This window comes from Dipodomys merriami, unplaced genomic scaffold (assembly GCF_024711535.1).
Source record: "Dipodomys merriami isolate MVZ:Mamm:240054 unplaced genomic scaffold, mDipMer1.0.p SCAF_12, whole genome shotgun sequence".
Lineage (NCBI taxonomy): Eukaryota > Metazoa > Chordata > Mammalia > Rodentia > Heteromyidae > Dipodomys > Dipodomys merriami.
The window spans coordinates 17241520-17260967 of record NW_027202493.1 but is presented as its reverse complement, the minus strand read 5'-3'; the positions used below and the strand labels follow the sequence as shown (position 1 = coordinate 17260967).

Sequence of the window (19448 nt, the reverse complement as noted above, 5' to 3'; positions counted from 1 at the left end):
ATTAAATGTATAAAAATAGATTATGAAGCTGGGCACCCAGTGGCTCACACCTGTCATCCTGGCTCCCCAAGAGGCTGAAATCTGAGGCTTGTAGTTGAAGCCAGTCTGGGCAGCAAAGTCTGTGAGTATCTTACCTATAATTAAGTAGTAAAATGTCAGAAGTAGAGCTGTGGCTCACGTGGTAGAGTACTAGGTTTGAGCAAAAAAGCTACAGGACTGTGCCAGGTCCTGAGTTCAAGGTAGAAAGAGAAAGGAAGGAAGGAAGGAAGGAAGGAAGGAAGGAAGGAAGGAAGGAAGGAAGGAAGGAAGGAAGGAAGGAAGGAAGGAAGGAAGGAAGAGAGAGAAAGAAAGGGGCTGGGAAGGTGGCTCAGTGGTAGAGTGCTTGCCTTGCATGCATGAGGTCTTGGGTTCGATTCCTCAGTACCACATAAGCAGGAAAAAAAGCCAGAAGTGGCGCTGTGGCTCAAGTGGTGGAGCGCTAGCCTTGAGATGAAGAGCTGAGGAACAGCGCCCAGGCCCAGAGTTCAGGCCCATGACCGCACCCCCCCAAAAAAAAATAAAAGAAAGGGGGGGGGGAAGGATGGAAGGATGGAAGGAAGGAAGGAGAAAGTAAGAAGGAAAGAAAGGAAGAAAGAGAGAGAAAGAAGAAAGAAAGGAAGGAAACAAAAATAGTTAATGCTAACATTATTGCAGAGAGGCTGAAATGAGAATTATTAGATTATTACTTTCCTTGGATACTTGGGGTTTTCAACATTCATATTTTCCCTTTTCTTTTATAGGTGTGGAGGGGGGCGGAGGTGGAAGAAAACAAAACCAAATATGGAGTCCTCTCAACACTATACAAAGTAAATGAAGCAATAATGGGAAATGGAGAATTGTAAAAGGCAAGCATAACTTATTAAAAGGAAAAGATGGATATACTATTCATTATGTGTCCTGTTCTTTTTACTTCTTTTTACTCTCTTTCATTCAATAGCTTATGTGGAAAGAGGAATAAGTTATCAGACAAATATAGATTTTGCAAACATGTGCATTGAGAAGAGTGCTCCTGGAGCCCATTGCTAAGGAAGATTTTTTTTCAACATGCAAGTGTGTCATTTCCTTTCTTCATGGATTAGATGCTGAAATACTATGAGACAGAAATTTTCGGCTTCCACTCTGAAGAGAGGGAAGTGGACAAATCAGTGCTGCCTTCTTCACAGCTAACGGTAAACTAAGAAAAGTTTATTTTAATTGTTTTCTATAGTTGCTTCTGTTGACTGTTTGTGACTCTGTATGAGTCTCTGTGAGACAGAGAGGTGTTAAATATATACATTCTAGTAGAATATTTTATTAGATCACTAATAATTTTCTAATTTCAGTTCTGCTGTTTCCACGAGCGGCAGAATGCTAGTGTGTGTGTATAAATATGCATGAAATATGGTAGCTTGGAGTTTGAACTCTCAAGCAGTTTTTTTTCATGTGATTATGCATGCTTTGTTTAAAATATTGATTTTATTCAGTCTTATTTAACACATTTTAGTTAGACTCCTTTCCTTTGTTTTTATGTGACATTTTTGGCCTTTGCATAATAGCTCTTATTACTTGCACATATTATGAATATTGACTAGGTGTCTGAAATATGTATATCATTGAACTAGATAAGAAGAAAGAATATAAAGAATCCAATACAGTCTTCTGGAATCAATATTGATTCTCCCACGTTCTGATAGGTAACACTAACTAGTTTCTTAATCTTTTTTAGGTCTTAGTTTCTGAGCTGTAAAATCAAGAAACTACTGCTACATAGCTTACATAGCTATTATTAGGATAAAATATGAAAAGCCCATATTAGAAAATGAAATTTAAAAATAGTAGATTCACTTCCAGGCAATTTACAAAAATTATTTTGTCAAAGTAATTCTTTAAATTGATATGCTACATAGAAAACTGTAATTCAGAGAAGTTAAAATATTTGTCTAAGATCACATAGCTAAATAATGGAATCTGGGTTAAAATTTCTATTCTCACAAATCGGTCCCATTTTTTAAAGTGGTAAGAGACTAGAGGCCAAAATATTTAAAACATTTTTTGCTTTGCATTTCAAAATGTAAATTATCCTAAATGTATATTTTTCTATAATAAGGCTGAATTATCAACAGATTTGTGGCATCTTAATTTGTACATCTTAATCTGACACCTATAATGTGCACAAAGATTCAGATTTCATATGAAAATGAAAACATTTCTCTTGCATTAGAATGGCATAGTGTCAAAAATTGAATATTATCTCATCTTAATATTCTGATAATGTTTTTATCATAAAAACAAGAAAATAAAGCATGTGGTTCCAAACATACTAATGTGAAAATTATTTTATTATTGTTATCCTGTTGTTGCTTATATGAACTTTCAACTATATCATAAAAAGCTGATATTGCAAAGATATGTTTCACTTCTCACAGAACATATTTTTAATAGACTATTTACAGAAAAGATTTCACAATTCTTTAACAGGGCATTGACATTTTGTGGGAAAAGTACCCTTACATGAAGTTAGCTTTTTCTCCTGATTTTGAAGCTGTATTTAAAATCACATTTGACTCTCCTGAATTGCTTCCTGGCTGCTAACAAGTCTCAGGAGTATACATGCTATATTTTTATGCTACAACTGATAATTAATGAGCAAAATAGAAATGGAATAATCTGGCAATATTAATAATAAGTGCCTTTGAAGCAAAGTGGAGACATTGATGGTGACAGCTTTTTGTTTCAGTTTACTAGTTACACACCATTCAGGGAAAACATGTTATCTTCTAATTAGTAACAAGATTAAATTTTTTTTTCATGGTAGTTAAATATGAATTTTTCCAGGCAGGCACTTTACAACCTGAGTCATAACTCCAGCCTGATTTTTTAAATTTTATTTTATTGTAAAGATGATGTACAGAGGGGTCATAGTTACATGAGTAAGGTAATGAGAACATTTCTTGTGGAGCATTGTTACCCCCTCATTTGTTTTTCTCCTACTGTCCTGTCCCTTGAACCACAGTGCCACTTCCAGTTTTCTGGTGGTTTATTGGAGATAAATAAGAGTCTCAGGGACTTTCCTGCCTAGGCTGGCTTTGAACAGCAATCATCAGATCTCAGCCTTCTGAGTAGCTAGGATTACAGGTGTGAGCCACCAGCACCTGGCTTTGTTAGTTATTTTTGAGATGGAAGTTTTTTTTTCTGCCAAGCCTAGCTTCAAACCATGGATTTCAGCCTCCTGGGTTCCTTGATATTTGTGAGCCACTGGTACCTGACCATAATTTTCTTTTAAATATTAAGTTGGAGTTCTTTTGTGTGTGTGACACTGAGGATGGAACTCAGTTTCTTACACAATCTAGGCAAATGTTCTACCACTGAGCTGCATTCCCATATATCTTAGATATAAATATATAAAATATTTGTTATTTTATTTTACTTTATGTTATTTTTTTGGGGGGGTCCAGTCGTGGGGCCTGAACTCTGGGTCTGGGCATTGTCCTTCAGCTCTTCAGCTCAAGGCTAGTGCTCTACCATGTGAGCCACAGCGCCACTTCCGGTTTTTTTTTTCTGCTTATGTGGTGCTGAGGAATCGATCCCAGGGCCTCATGCATACAAGGCAAGCACTCTACCAATGAGCCACTTTCCCAGCCCTGATATTTTATGTAATGCATGACATATGTAACATTTTTGAAATGTCAGGAACTCTCTTGTCACGAAATCAAGAGACAAAAAGGTCATTTCATGGACCTAAGTTGAATGAATAAAACAGACAACAGAAAAGACAAAAATTATCTGTGCAGTGCTAGGTGATGATAAATTTTGAAAAGAAAATTAAGCCAGGAAAGGAAAGGAGAAATATACTGTTACTTATTTTAGGGTTCTGATCATGTTTTCTCATTCATAGCTCAAGCATACCATGAAAACTCTGATCTTGAGGGTCATTAGTACCTCTGTGTTTCAGAGGGGTCTTACTGAATACTCTGGTTGTAGGATTGCTGTAGACAGCACACAAACAGAAAGAACAAACAGGATTCTCCACTCACTTTCCTAGATATTATCTATGCAGTGCAGCCATCATAAAAACCAAGGACAGAGCTTGTGGCGATCTGCGTAGAAGGAGGTTCTTAAAAGGTGACAGACCTCCTTCCCTTCCATGCTTCACCTTATGTATCTCTTCATGCAGCTGCACATTTGAAATTCTTTGTAATGTCCATGACAGTAAACTGTTAGATGTGTTTTCTGAGTTCTATGAACCTTTCAAACACATTAACCAAATCTGTACATGTTTCGGGGAGCCCAACTTAAAGATATTGGAGCAGTCAGAAGTAGAGGTATAATTGGCTTGGGCATGGCATCTAATGTCAGAATGGCCAATCTCAGGAACTGAGCATTCAATCTATTGCATGTGATATTGGCAGATACTGTGAGAAATGAAGTGGCTTACAAAACAGCCAGCTGGTATCCCTTTGTGGCAGGCTTGCTAGCTTGCCTCTGCCATTTGGGATAGTTTGAGGTCCTAGACGAAGCTGAGTCTGAGTTAGAGATGGTGTTTCCCTTTTGGTCTTCAAGGAAGCAAAATGAATAGATTTTAATTTTAAATATGAGGCTCAATAAACATGATGACTATTGAGAAGATTCTGGTTAGACCCTATGTGAGATGGAAATTCACTCAAGGGATGTGAGCAGGAAGACATCATCTGATCATTGGAAAGGGTCACTGGAGAGACTCTATGGGGATTGGATATGGGGGATGAACAAATGAGGGACAAAGAAGATCAGTATGTTTGGGATTCATTAGAAATCTCTCTCTCTCTCTCTCTCTCTCTCTCTCTCTCTCTCTCTCTCTCTCTCTCTCTCTCTCTCTCTCTCTCTCTCTCTCTCTCTCTCTCTGTCCCTCTCTCCCTCTATCAATCTATCTATCTCCTTTCTTTCTTTCTTTTTTTTTTTTGGGTCCGGTCGTGGGCCTGAACTCTGGGCCTGGGCGCTGTCCCTCAGCTCTTCAGCTCAAGGCTAGCACTCTACCACTTGAGCCACAGCGCCACTTCTGGCTTTTTCTGCTTATGTGGTGCTGAGGAATCGAACCCAGGGCCTTATGCATGCAAGGCAAGCACTCTACCACTGAGCCACCTTCCCAGCCCCTCTATCTCCTTTCTTTATCTGCTTCCTTTCATTTATTCATTGTTTTCTTTCCTTACTCTCAAAGAAACACATCGACATACACAGATACACATTTGTGTAGAGAAAGACCCATGAATAGGTTTCTTATACATCTGTCCTTTCATATTAACATGTAATGTATAATTAAGGTTAGTATATTACTATATATGATGCATGCATAAATTTCATTCATTATGATCATTTCTTTGCTAAAGTTGAATTTCAATTATATATTTCTATTTGAAACACTATATAAAAAGACTGCAGCCATTTCATGTGGAATTCATATTTTTCCATGTGCTTGACAGAAGCATGGAACATCAGAATCTATTTCATGACCAACTGGAGGACACTGACAGCTGTTCAGAATCTGTGAAATTTGATGCTCGCTCAATGAGAGCTTTGCTCTCTCCCAGTAAGTGTGTGTGTGTGTGTGTGTGTGTGTGTGTGTGTGTGTGTGTGTGTGTGTGTGTGTGTGGTGTTAGTAGGGGAGGAAGAAAGTGCCTAAGGATGGGAGGTTAGTTACTTTAAAAGATTGTGACTTTTTTCTCTCACATTTCTGAAAGATTCAAAGTCTGAAATCAAGGTGTTCAGAATGCTACCCACTCATTTATGGGTATAGGAACAAATCCTTACATGTTCCTATGGAGCTTCAAATGGCATTTGGCAATTCTTGGTCTACCTTGGCTTGTACCTACAAAACACTTAACTCATCCTCCTTCTACACATCTGGTGATCCAAGTCACCAGATTAGTGCCCATCCATATGACCTCATTTTAACTTACAGGTAGATCCTAAATAGAATCTTTCTAATGAAGGATATTTTCATAATGGCTTTTTTCTTTTTAATAAGGTTTTTATTGTGAGAATACTGTACAGAGGAGGGGTTACAGTTACATGAGCAAAGTAATTTCTTATCAAGCATTGTTGTCTACTCCTTTGTTTTTCTCCTACCATCACTTCCCTCCCATCTCCACAACTACACTCCTCCCTCCTGCCTAAATTATAGTTTCTTTTTCAACATAGCATCTTGTACATCCCATTGTTGCATTTGAGGTACAACCTTCAAAGATCTTCTTTCCCACAAAAACCAGCTACATATCTATCTGGGATTAGGCCTTCAGTATATCTTTTTGGGAGATGCAATTCAATGCACAGCAGATGAAATGGATGATTGTATAGGTTATGACAGAAATTCAAAAGAAGCAATAACCAGCCATGTCTGGATAGGATGGATTAAGGTATCAGGACAGAATTGCTTGTAATTCTGCTAAACTTTGAAGGACAATACCTATGTCCAACAGGTGTCAGAGAGACATGTCAGTTACAATGAGCAGCATACACAAAACTAAATGGTCAAAGTCAAAGAGCATGAATTCTTATTCTTGGGGTCTAGAGTCTAGACCTCAACCCTAGGACATAGTGGATATGTGTGTCCTGTAATGGAGGGGAGGGTGTGATGCATTGAGGTACACATTTAAAAAAGTAATGACAAGAGCTAATAAACAAAGGTAGTGGGAAGAGAGGACATTGGAAGCAGGGGGAAAACTTTGAAAAATTGTGAGTTACCTAAGAGGTAGAGTACACAGAGAACCAGATGTAGTGCCACATTCCTATAATCCCAGCTACTTGGAAAACAGATATCAAGAGGGTGGTTAGTCAAGCCCAGTAAGTTAGTGAGACCCTCCATCTAAAAAAACAAGCTAGGCACAATAGGAAACAGTGTATTTTAAATCTCAGCTATGTGACAAGCATAAATAGCAGGATTACAGTTCTAGATTGGCCTGGCCAGACAGTATCTAAAAGGTAAGATAAAAGCTGAGCACTGGTGGCTCACACCTGTAATCCTAGCTACTCAGGAGGCTGAGATCTGAGGATCACGGTTCAAAGCCAGCCTGGGCAGGAGTGTCCACGAGACTCTTATATCCAATTAACCACCAGAAAACCGGAAGTGGTGCTGTGGCTCAAGTGGTGGAGTGCTCGCCTTGAGCTGAAGAGATGAGGGACAGCGCCCAGTCCCAGAGTTCAAGCCCCAGGACTGACAAAAAAAATAAAAGTAACATAGGGCAAAAGGGGATGGAGGAGTTCACTAAGAGTACAGTGTACCTAGCAATCACAAAGCCCTAAGTTTGAACAAGCTACTGCTAAGATAGATATATTAATCAAGGTAAAACAACAGAGCTTATAATAATAAATTATGATTGTAACAAGTTTTAGGCTTAATCAATCTGTGAGATATTTTATTTGTATTAAAGGTTGTTTTTTCTATTTTCTTCCATCTTTTCTCTTTTGATCTATGCTACTTTTAACAATGTTTTCCTGTTTTCATTTCAGTTTCTCTTAAAACATTCTTGAACAGTATTTCAAATTTTGTATTTAACTTAGAAGTTCTTTGAACAGAAAGCAAAATGATTGCTTTTTATTGAACAATGAAAGAAATGTCCATGGAGAAGAAAGTTGTAATGTATGTTTTATTAACCTAATCAGAGAAAAGTCTGATACTTCAGTATCACTATATTTCTACCACAATTCACATCTTATTATATTAAACACAGTTCCATGAAATACATAAGACTAGAGCTTATAGTTGTTAATATGCTCAAGAATAATGTTACGGTAGGCTTCCTTTATTCCACAGTTAAGTCAAAGAGTAAATCATTTCATTTGATTGATTTTTAAAATAACTTTGTCATTTTCAAATTGTAAAAGATAGCCAACTATGAAACAAGATGGAATTGGTAAACAGTACTACTTTTGCCTAGTAAAATCCTTGAAAATAAATATTTCTCTGATCTGGTTTGAAAATATGAAAAAAATCATTATTGTATAGTTCTTTGAGAATTTTATTTGCAGACAACATATTTCCAAGTAAAATACATAGAATAAATAATTATAATTACATATGTATTAATATTTAAAATTACTAATTCCCTTAAATCAAATGTTCATAGAGTCACATAATAAAAGTAAGTTTACAAACAATAGTTGGGATTTTGTTTTACTTTTTAGAACTTAAAAATGGCCCTACTCTTCAGGAGAAGCTGAAGTGCTTCAAAGCCGCACTAATTACCCTCTATCTCCTTGTGTTTGGGATCCTCATACCTATCATGGGAATAATGGCAGGTATGTTGAAACTTAGCAATCAGGTAAACTAAGTATTGTGAGATCGAAACAGGGGAATTCATGTTGCTTTTTTACTGGGGGTAGCAGGATTTTTTTTTATTTTTTATTTTTATTTTAAACTAGGGCTGAGAACCGAACCCAGGGCCTTGGGCACGCCAGGCGGGCGCCCTTCCGCTGGGCTAAACCCCCAGCCCCTGGGGGGAGCAGGATTTTGTGGGTGCTTATAGTGAGGCTTTAAACCAGAGCCTCATGCTGTTGCTCAACATTTCATGCTATAGAGAGTGCTTTTCCACTTGGGCCACACCTCCAGTCCTGTTTTATTGTTAGTTAATTGAGGGTAGAGACTCAAGGATTTGTCATCCTGGGTTAGCTTCAAACTTCAGTTTTCAAATAAGCCATCTGAGTAGCTATTTTGAGCTACTGACATCCTGACAGCATTCCTCTACGATGTAGAAGAATGACCTGTCCCTCATTAATATTCTTCCAGCTTACTTGTCCAAATATCTCATTTACCATTACTTAAAAGTATCAAAAAGTAACATGATGGAATCTTCTCAAAGGAAAGAAATCAAATATGCTAGTTCTGTTCATTGTGATGTTCTCCAAACATATATTTCTCTGGGGATAGATACGAAGGTTTCCATAGTGGTTTATGGCTTACATATACCTGAAGTATATATGTAAATGTTATTCTATGGAGTAATTTTTAGGGATTTGATGGATCCTAATAGACATTTCAATTTATGTACCTTGTGATTCTCTTCTCTGTAGATGATAAATTGTCTGGCAATATATTTCATCAACAAACAAGGATGGAATAACATATACTTTTCTGTGTATAATAATCTACCTAATAAGAAAATACCAAACACAAGACCAAACATCTTTTCTTAAGAGATGATCTAAGGTAGTATTCCAAAACAGGTTCAAAATTCCACTAGAGGAAAGGACAATGAGAAGAACCATTGTCATTTATAGCTATCATTGTTGTAGCATTTTCTATTTTTAAGCATAAGGCTATAAACTTTAAACATATTATCTTAATTCACCTTTGCAATTATCCTCTGAACAGACAGTATCATTATACTCATTATCAATGCAGGAATATAGAGACTCTTCAGTAATGGAGTCACAGTTATGACATCTACACCTCCCTGGCTCACTGTCTTCAAATGTAATTGAGATTTTATAATGAAATATGATTGGCCAGTAAAAACAAAACAACCACCTAGATGGAAGTGTTATAGTTGTGTCCAATGGAGTATTTTCTCTGGGGAAATGTGTATTCCTTTCTAAGACATTAAAAACAAACAAAAGCTAAATCCTACCCTAACAATTAAAGAAAAAAGCACATACAGCCTTCTAAAGAAAAGAGGTTCCAATATATCTATCTGGCATTAGTGAATGACCTTCCAGATTCATCAGGGACATCTATGTACTAAATAGCCAAATGTGTTTATCTGTAGTCTGAAATACCTATTTGGTTGAAAACATTAGCTATATACCATTATGAGTTAGCCAAGTTATACAATGCATCATTAGAAAGATGGAAGTTCTTATTTTGGAGCACATGAAGTAATAGGTGAAGTAAAATATTGTACCACAAAAGGGAATTAAATTTAGGGTATCTAATATTTTGAAAAATGTTTCCTGAATTCTGCAGTTGACTTCATAGAGTACCTCTTCTTTACAAAGCTGGCAACGCTTTGTCAGAGCTGAGCAGCAGAATGCTGTCCCAGGAAAATAGATACAATCTAGAGCGGATGTGTATAAATCCCTACTGACACACTAAAAATTCTTTACTCAAAACAACATAAATTTAAGAATGGAAGAGCTATCACCAACATAAAAGAATAAACATGATCTGTAGAATCAAATATAAGCTTCTCCCTAGGTCTTTGCATACGTAATAAAGTATCTTCTCTCAAATACGAAATAGAAAAGTCACAAACTGTCATCTCACCAATAAAAAGGAAAGAAACGAACTCTGCATTCTCTACCTGAGTATCTGATAAAGAGTTAAACCCTACTTTTCTTTTTTTTTCCCCCTTGTGCTGGGGATTGAGCACAGAGCTTCATGTAGGCAGGCTAGGCAAGTGCTATACCACTGAGCTACATCCACAGCCCAAGTTAAGGTTATGGGAATTTGAGGGTCTTTCTATGTAACCCAGGCTGACTGTGACCTCCATACCCGAATCACCTGTGTTACCTTTTCAACACTGGGATTACAGGTGTTAAACACCACACCTGACTAGTGTTAATCTGTGTGTGTGTGTGTGTGTGTGTGTGTAGGTGTGCACGCACACATGCACTAGTTCTGGGGCTTGAACTCAAGGCCTGGGCACTGTCACTTGTACTCAGACTAATATGTGAATATTAAAATTGATTAATGCATGAAGTAAGCCGTCAAACTTTTTCCTCATACTGAATTTACTGTGTGATAAAGAAATACACTTATCTCGAAGTTATTGATAAATTTAGAAATATAGAGGCTGAAGGCTACCACTCTACCACTTTGAGCCACCGCACCACTTTTTGGCCTTTTCTGGGTAGCTTATTGGAGACAAATGTCTCATGGATATTCCTGCTGAGGCTGGCTTCAAACCACAATCCTCAGATCTCAGCCTCCTGAGGAACTAGGATTACAGGTGGAAGCCTGGCTCAGGGTTAATTATTGTTAAAGAAAGTAGAATTTAAACATATATAAAAGACAGAAGGTACTGAAATCAAAAACAGTTTAAAATAGGGATAAAATAGAGGGAAAACAAAGAAAGATAGAAAGAAAAAAAAGAAAGAAAGAAAGAAAGAAGGAAGGAAGGAAGGAAGGAGGGAGGGAAGAAAGGAAGGAAAGAAGAAAAGAAAGAAAGAAAGAAAGAAGAAGAAGGAAGAGAAAGAGAGAAAGGAAGGAAGAGAAAGAGAGGAAGGAAGGAAGGAAGGAAGGAAGGAAGGAAGGAAGGAAGGAAGGAAGGAAGGAAGGAAGGAAGGAAGGAAAGAATGAAAAAGAACTTTACACAGTACATTAAGAAACAAAAACAAAAACAGAGAAACAAAGAAAAAACCCTCTTGGCTCCATATCTTGGAGTTCATTTCAATTAGCATCCTTTTACATGGTCATACATACATCTGATTTGGGGAAGGGGAGGGGAATAACAAAATGGTAAGACAAAAGACAAAGGGTGAATCAATACAACAATGATACAAAGTCGGGCGCTGGTGGCTCATGCCTGTAACCCTAGCTACTCAGGAGGCTGAGATCTGAGGATCACCATTCAAAGCCAGCCTAGGCCAGAAAGTCCTTGAGACTCTTATCTCCAATAAACCTCTAGAAAACCACAAGTGTCGTTGTGGCTCAAGCAGTAGAGCACTTGCCTTGAGCTGAAGAGCACAGGGACAGCGCCCAAGCCCAGAGTTCAAGCCCCACAACAAACAAAGGAGGAGGCTGCAATGCTTGGTAAGAAATGTACGCATTATCCTGCCCATGTAATTGTAACTCCTCTGTACAGTATGTTCACAAATAAAATAAAATTAAATTAAAAAAAAAGATACTCACAAGACACTATGATGGAAATGAGCTTTACAACTTAAGGGGGGGATAGGGAAAGTGGGAGAAAATGAGGGAGGGAGTCACAATGTGCAAATGTGCTCATTATCTTACGTATGTAACTGTAACCCCTCTGTATAACATCATTACAAGAAAAGAAAAGAAAATTTAATGGAAAAAGAAAGCCAGATTTAACTTATTTTTGTTCAGGGTCAAAAAACAAAGTTGTGTTTTTAAATATAAAAACCAAAATGTAGCCTTTTATTTCAAATGTTCTTTATTTTGTCAGATTAAAAGCATTGTTCATATCTTTTTCCAATAAGGTGTTAGCTTGCTGTGAAAAACATTTATTTTATCCCTGCAAAATAATACTTGTTCTCAGTGAAATAAAATTATATTGTTGAGTTACTATATGTAGAAAAAAAAGCTAAGATTAGATTCAACTCCAGAAAACTTTTATGCTACACAATATTATTTCTGCATGGTTAATTAGTATCAAGTCTGGAGATGCTTAGGACACAGATGTTGAATCCAAAATAAAAGCAATGAAACTATGAAACTTAGTATTCCAATTATACTAATAGCAAAGCAGAAGCATGGACTCATTAATTAACTCATCATTGTTACACCTTACAAGAGACAGAGCTAGACTTTCTACTCAAGTAGTCCTATTCTGCAACCTAGAGTCCTGACTCTAGGTAACAGAGTAATCATCATAAAATGAAAAATCTAAAGGAAGAATTTTGAAATATTTTTAGAAAATTGTCCATATGCTGGGCCCTGGTGGCTCATGCTTAGCTAAGAGGCTGAGACCTGAGCATTGTGAGTTGAAGCCAGCCTACACAGGATAGTCTATGAGATTCTTATGTCCAATTAACCACCAAAAAATTGGAAGTAAAGCTATGGCTCAAGTGATAGAATGCTAGCCTAGAATAAAGTAAAGCTCAAGGACAGTACGCAGGCCTTGAGTTCGAGTTCCAAGACTAGCGTGTGCGTGCTCGAGAGCAAGCACATGCATGTGTACACACACGCACACACACACACATTATTTATAATAAAAGTTGAAATTGATTTCCAGTTTTCTTCCCAGAGTTACCGTGCACAAAGTAGGTGATGGTACTAGAGTTTGAAATCAGGGTTTTGTGCTGGTTAGGCAGTCTCTCTCCCACTTTATCCGCATTGCCATATACTTTGCTGTATTTATCTAACAGGGTCTTATGTTTATGCCTGGGAAAACTGGATGATGGTCCTCTCAGTCTTAGCCTCCTGAGGAGCTGGATATACAAGTGCAATTCAATGTGCCTAGCTGACAGTTGTGATGGGATCTCGTAAAGTTTTTGCCAATGCTGTTCTTGAACTCTCAGCCTCCTGCTCTCTACCTCCCGAGTAGCAAAAATTAAAGCTTGAACTACTTGTACTCAGACTAATATGTAAATCTTAGAATTGGTTAATGCATCAATTAAGCTGTCAAACTTATTCTTCATACTCAATTTAGCGTGATGAAGAAATATATTTTTATGGTCAACTTCTTGGTAAATTCAGAAATATTGAACAAACACAACTAACCCATCTTTCTTCTGGAAAGTACCTTGTGGTTAAATAGTTTTCATATATGCCTATTTGTCCACTATAAGATTATGTTTTATTTCACCTATGCTTAATCTCTGTTGAGGTTGATATTTTATATCTTTGAGGAGACCTGAGAAAGAAGAGGTTGTGTAACTTGTGTAGAATCGCGCCAGAGTCTGATATCAAGCAGCTTGCTCTCATTTAGCAGAAAAACTGTTTTTTCCTGTCTTAACGTATTTAATCCACAAAGGTCTGTATAACTGGCAATCTCAAATATCATTTTTGTAACACAGAACAGTAGACTCAGGTATAGATGTGTATATGTCATTTTTAGTGCATACAAAGGCATTCTTTATTGGTCCATAATTACCACATGTGGAAAATCTAATGCATTTAATAAATAAGAATGTGAACTATATATATGCATACATACATATATAGATATGGATGCAGTATTAATATAGAGGTACATTAACTACTAGAGATCAGTAATAAAATGATGTTTAATATTTTCTTCATCTTGTAAGATTATGACTGTGCATTAGTTTTATTCAAATTTAATGTTTGTGTATTTTTTTCTGTTCTTTTGAAAAAAAACACTCTAGGGCATATTGCCTTAAATCATTTTGGAAGGATAATTAGATTGTTTGGAGAACATATGCCCATTTGGAAACATGTAGCCACAGATCAGTATTTTCCCCTAAAACCACTAAATAGTTTCCTTCAGGAAATAATTCATCATCACAAGATTGTTATATCAAATTGTATATATTATTAATGAACAGAAATAGACAATGTGTAGGATTTGTTCAATAAATCTGTTATCTTCATAAGTAGAACATGATTTAATTATCAAATTATTTTTGTTTAATGTTATTAACTAAAATTATAAAATATTTGTTATATAGCATTGAATTAAAAATTATAATATATAGTATATATTTAAATAGATATATTAACCATTATAATATAATAACAATATATAAATATATGTTTAGAATACATTTGTATAAAAGTATATCACCTTTTATATATTATCACTTTATATATTATATTCAAATAACGTATACTTGAAATTTATATTAATTCATACTTGTATAATTAAATTTAATATTAAATATTTGTAATAAATTGTATAATATGTATTACATATTATGTCTAATATAACTTCCAATTATATGGAAAATTAAAAACAGAGCATCACATTGTAGCTTTCCCAAAGCATAAATGTGAAATTCAATTTAAAAAAAATGAAAGCAAAAAGATCTGTGTTTGTGGATCAAATGGAAGATTACTGGTCTGCCAAGTGTCAGGCTCATAGTTAATATATTAACTTGTCTAATATATTATATTGTACATATCCAGTATTCATTTTATAATAAAATTACCGTAATGGACACAGAACCATATTTGATAAAAAGTTCAACCAAAAGTAAGATTTTAAACCATACATCAAAATTCATGGTAATGTAAAAATACATACACACGCATACACACATATGCACATTGTTTTTGTTAAAGTGATGTGTAGAGGAATTACAGTTACATAAGTAAGGTAACACATATGTTCCTTTTTGAATTACCTCTTCTCTTGCTCTCTCCAAGTTTTTTCCTCTCTGCCCATCCACAAGTTGTATACTTCATTCTCAACATAGTTTAGCGAGTATCACAGCTGCATTTGTTCACCCTTTTCCCCATCCTTTCTGTCCCTGCATTACCCTCCCAAAGACATACAAACACTACAAAAAACAGAACACAAAAACAGCAACAAAGAAGAAAATACCCAGTTGTTTCCATTTCTTCTTCTTCTTCTTCTTTGTTTTTTTGTCAGTCCTGGGGCTGAACTCTGGGCCTGGGCACTGTCCCTCAGCTCTTCAGCTCAAGGCTAGCGCTCTACCATTTGAGCCACAGCGCCACTTCCGGCTTTTTTTTTCTTTTTGCTTATGTGGTGCTGGGGAATCGAACCCAGGGCCTCATGCATGCAAGGCAAGCACTCTACCACTGAGCCATCTTCCCAGTCCCTCTTGTTTCCATTTCTTGGAGTTCATTTAGATAAATATTATTTTGTATGACCATATGCAAATCATTATTGAATCTTGTGATCCTCTTCTAAGAATATTCTTTGGTCTCACTGTGTGAATGTCCAGAGACCTATATAACTTATCATGTCTCAGTATATTTTTTGCCTTTTAACATCCATTGTGTTTTGACAACCCATGTGTAGATACATAGGCACATTCTAGTTACCAAAAATGAGGGAAGACATGTAGTCTGTTTGTTCAGGTTTGGCTTATTTTGCTTAATATAATTTTTTCCAAGTCTTTCTATTTTCTTATAAATGGTATAATATCATTCTTTCTGGTGAAAAAGTATATGATTCCCTTGTGTATAAATGCCACTTTTTTATTGATCCATTTGTCCACTGAGGAGCATCTAGGTTGATTTCATATAAGGCTCATTTGTGGTCATTTGGGAAAATGCCCAGAAGTGGGATTGCTGGGTCATAGGGGAGCTCTATGGTTAGTCTTTGAGGGAACCTCCATACTGCTTTCCAGAGTGGTTGAACAAGTTTACATTCCCACCAACAGTATAGTAGTCTTCCCTTTTGGCCACATCCCCTGGCATTTGTTATTGTTAGTTTTCTTGATAACGGTCATTCTAACTGGGGTGAGGTAGAATTTCAATCTTGTTTTAATTTACATTTCTTTTATGGCCAAAGTTGTTTAACATCTCTTCATGTGTCTATTGGCCATTCTTACTTTTTCTTCTGAGAAGTTACTCTTTAAGTCTTTTACCCAATTATTAATTGATCTGGTTTTTCCTATTACAAAGTTTTTTTTTTAAGTTAGGTAAGCAAGCCAGGTGTTGGTGGCTATTGCCTATAATCCTACCTAGTCAGGAGACCGAGATCTGAGGATCCCAGATCAAAGGCAGCCCAGGCAAGAGAGTCTGTGAGACTTTTATCGCCCATTAACAGCCAGAAAACCAGAAGTGGAGCTGTGGCTTAAAGTGGTATAGTGCTAGCTAGCCTTGAGCAAAAAGGGTCAGGAACAGTGCCCAGGCCCTTAGTTCAATCTCAATGACCAACAAAATTAAAAAAATAAATAAAGATAGGTAAAGAATATATGAAGTCATATATTTTTAAAGGGGCAGAAATTACTTGTCCAATGTCCTGTTTTACCCCATTTAGGACTGAGTAAACTAAAATGAAATGTTGTGCTAGTTTGTGTTTGGCCAAGGAAGATGGACCAACAATTTTTGTGGCCCATGGTTGGCATGACTACTTCTCCTTTCACTTTTTATTGGTTTTCTCATCATTACCCAAATGACAAAGCTAACATGGTCCACATATTTTCTTCAGAAAAGGTGTTGAACATCATCACATTCCATCCTATTTCAGGGAGTAGGATACTATTATTTCAGTCTACAGAATCTAAAGCAACCTAGGAAAGGGAGACTATGAGCTTCTCATTACTACCTTGTGGTTATCAATATCACTTTTTTGACCTTGTCACTTGTTTTAAGTTAGCATTCACCATGTTGCAATGGAAAGGAATGAAATATGTGGAATGCAATCGTATGGGGTGGAATGAGGTGTACATTTAACCCTGCAGATCATGACTTGGTTTATTCTTACTTAACTATACAGCTCAGTTCTTAAAGTGGGATATGAAGAATTGCATAGTTGATTCATCTCAAAGTATGATGAGAAAAGGAAATGGCAGTGAAGAGGAAATGAGATTTCAAGAAGTTGTGACAGAACACATGGATAACATGGAGGAGAAAATCCAACGTATTTTAGACACAGAAGCCAATCTCATAGATCAAGAATCCTTCCAGAATTTTAGTGTGCAGGTTGTTCAAAGATTCAGTGGCTTTCTCCTCCAGCTAAGTGCCTTGGTTTCCTCAGTTCAGGCACATGGGAACACAATAGATGGACTCTCAAAGTCCTTATTAAGTTTGAATACCACCTTGCTTGATATGCAACTCCACATAGACTCATTGAATAGCAAACTCCAAGAATCTACCTTGAAACAACAAGAGGTAAGATCATTTTGTAAAGGTAGGTCACATTCTGGAATTAAATTGCTCCTTATTTTGTCTCCTTGAAATCAAAATTTCAAATTTGGTTCATGTATTAGCTCATTTACTCTATTAAAGCAATCAAACTAAAAGGTTTCAAGTGAATTTACCCAGTAGCTTTTCCAGACTCCCAACATATTCCATTGGATGTAAGCAATTTTAACATTTTAAATGTCATTAGAGTATCTTGATAGATTGTCCAAACCACTTGGGATTTTTAGATTATCATAGAATATCTGGAGAGGTAGACACCTTGTGGTAGTAAATTTTAAAATAGACTTAATATTTCCTTTTTTCCCTAGGGTTGGTATTAAGGTTGAACTCAGGGTGACATGTTCTCACTTGGTTTTGTTGCTCAAGGCTGCAGTTCTACTGCACTTCTACTTGAGCCACACTCACACTTGTATATTTTTTCTGGTGGAGATAACAATCTCAGGGACTTTCAACTGGGGCTTGCTTTAAACCTCAATCCTCAGATTTTATTCAACCTTCTGAGTAGCTAAGATTACAAGCATGAGCCACTAGTGTCCAGCTTAGACTTAATATTTCTTCAGCACCAAAAGAATGTAAATATCAAATGGATATCTTGCCAGATGTGTGGCTCACACTTGTAATCCTAGCTACAAAGGAGGCTGAGATCTGAGGATTGCAGTTCAAAGCCAGCCTGGTCAGTAAAGTTAACTACTAGAAAACCAGAAGTGTCACTGTGGCTCCAAATGTTAGAGCAGTAGCCTTGAGCTGAAGAGCTCAGGGACATCATTCTAGCCCAGAGTTCAAGCCCCGTGACCAACAACAACAGCACCAATAAAAGATGGATATCTTAAAAATTAAAATTTTGAATAATTTATTTTGCTACTCTGTATACCTATGCCTGCTAATAACTGTAAAGAATTAACTTTGAACAACGTATACACAACTAATGTTGTGAGCTCTTACTAAGATAATAATGTATTTTTATTATCAAACTAAGATTAAATATATAGTGTTTACTACTTATCTGCAAGCTATATTCACTGATTATTGAGAAAAACAGCAACAAGTAAAGCACTATCATACTCAGGCCATTGAATGATTGGATATCATTTGCAGTTGTCAGTAACGTTTCTTTGTAAAGAACCATATGGAAACTGTGCAGACAATATGATGTCTTACATCTCCTTAGATGAAGCCATTGTAGCACCAAGGTAAGTATTCAGATACAAAATTTAGAGAGATGACTAAAAGCTGCAAAATAGTAAATATTTATTCACAAAAAGTCTAGGTTGAATTTCCCAATCTGACCTCTGCAATAAACTATTCTGTAATCAAACCTAGTTAAGATACGTATTAATTTGTACTCATGTTTATTTTTAAATTATATTTCTCCTGGAGAAATTCCACTTCTATCTAAGTAATTCCACTTATTTGACTAAAATTTCATGTGAAAAATATGACTGTGTCATAAACTATCTAAGCCCCAAATTCATAATATGAAGCCTATTAAGCAATGCCAGAAATATTTATACAAAAATAGAACTGTGTATGTATGTGTTAGTAATGGGGTTTGTACCTTAGGACCTATCATATTGCTTGGATTTCTTGTTCAAAATGGTCCTCTACCACTTGAGAAATGCCTGAAGTTCTAAGCCCTTTCTTAATGTAGTGATTTTTTAACCACTACAATTTAGAGAGAAAATATATTGATTCAGACAAAAGAACAATTAAATTATTGACTAGGAGTAGACTAGAGAATATGTGATATACTTGTAATTTATAAGATTCAGTCATTCAACTTTTTAATATTTTATGTTCACAACTCAGCACAACTTTTCAACACCAACATTGATACTTTGCTTCTTTCCCATGTCACTCTTGCCAAAATATGACTTGCAGTATTTTGCCACATTATCAATAAATAGCTAAGCATAGCAAATATGATTGGGATGACAAGAACTCTGACTGTTGGGAGGAACAAAAATAGGTACCA

General features: G+C 36.2%; 1 protein-coding gene across 3 annotated transcripts in view; it reads left to right on the top strand.

The window, feature by feature from the left end:
- The first annotated feature begins 1119 nt into the window (after positions 1-1119).
- Msr1 (macrophage scavenger receptor 1) overlaps positions 1120-19448 on the top strand; it is a 64600-nt gene continuing 46271 nt past the window's right edge. For all 3 annotated transcript variants that reach the window (XM_070016292.1, XM_070016293.1, XM_070016294.1), the window contains exons 1-4: positions 1120-1208; positions 5475-5581; positions 8176-8289; positions 17049-17443. In XM_070016292.1, the coding sequence (XP_069872393.1) occupies positions 5479-5581; positions 8176-8289; positions 17049-17443 (612 nt within the window). In that variant the 5' untranslated portion in view covers positions 1120-1208; positions 5475-5478. The remainder of the gene's footprint in view (positions 1209-5474; positions 5582-8175; positions 8290-17048; positions 17444-19448) is intronic.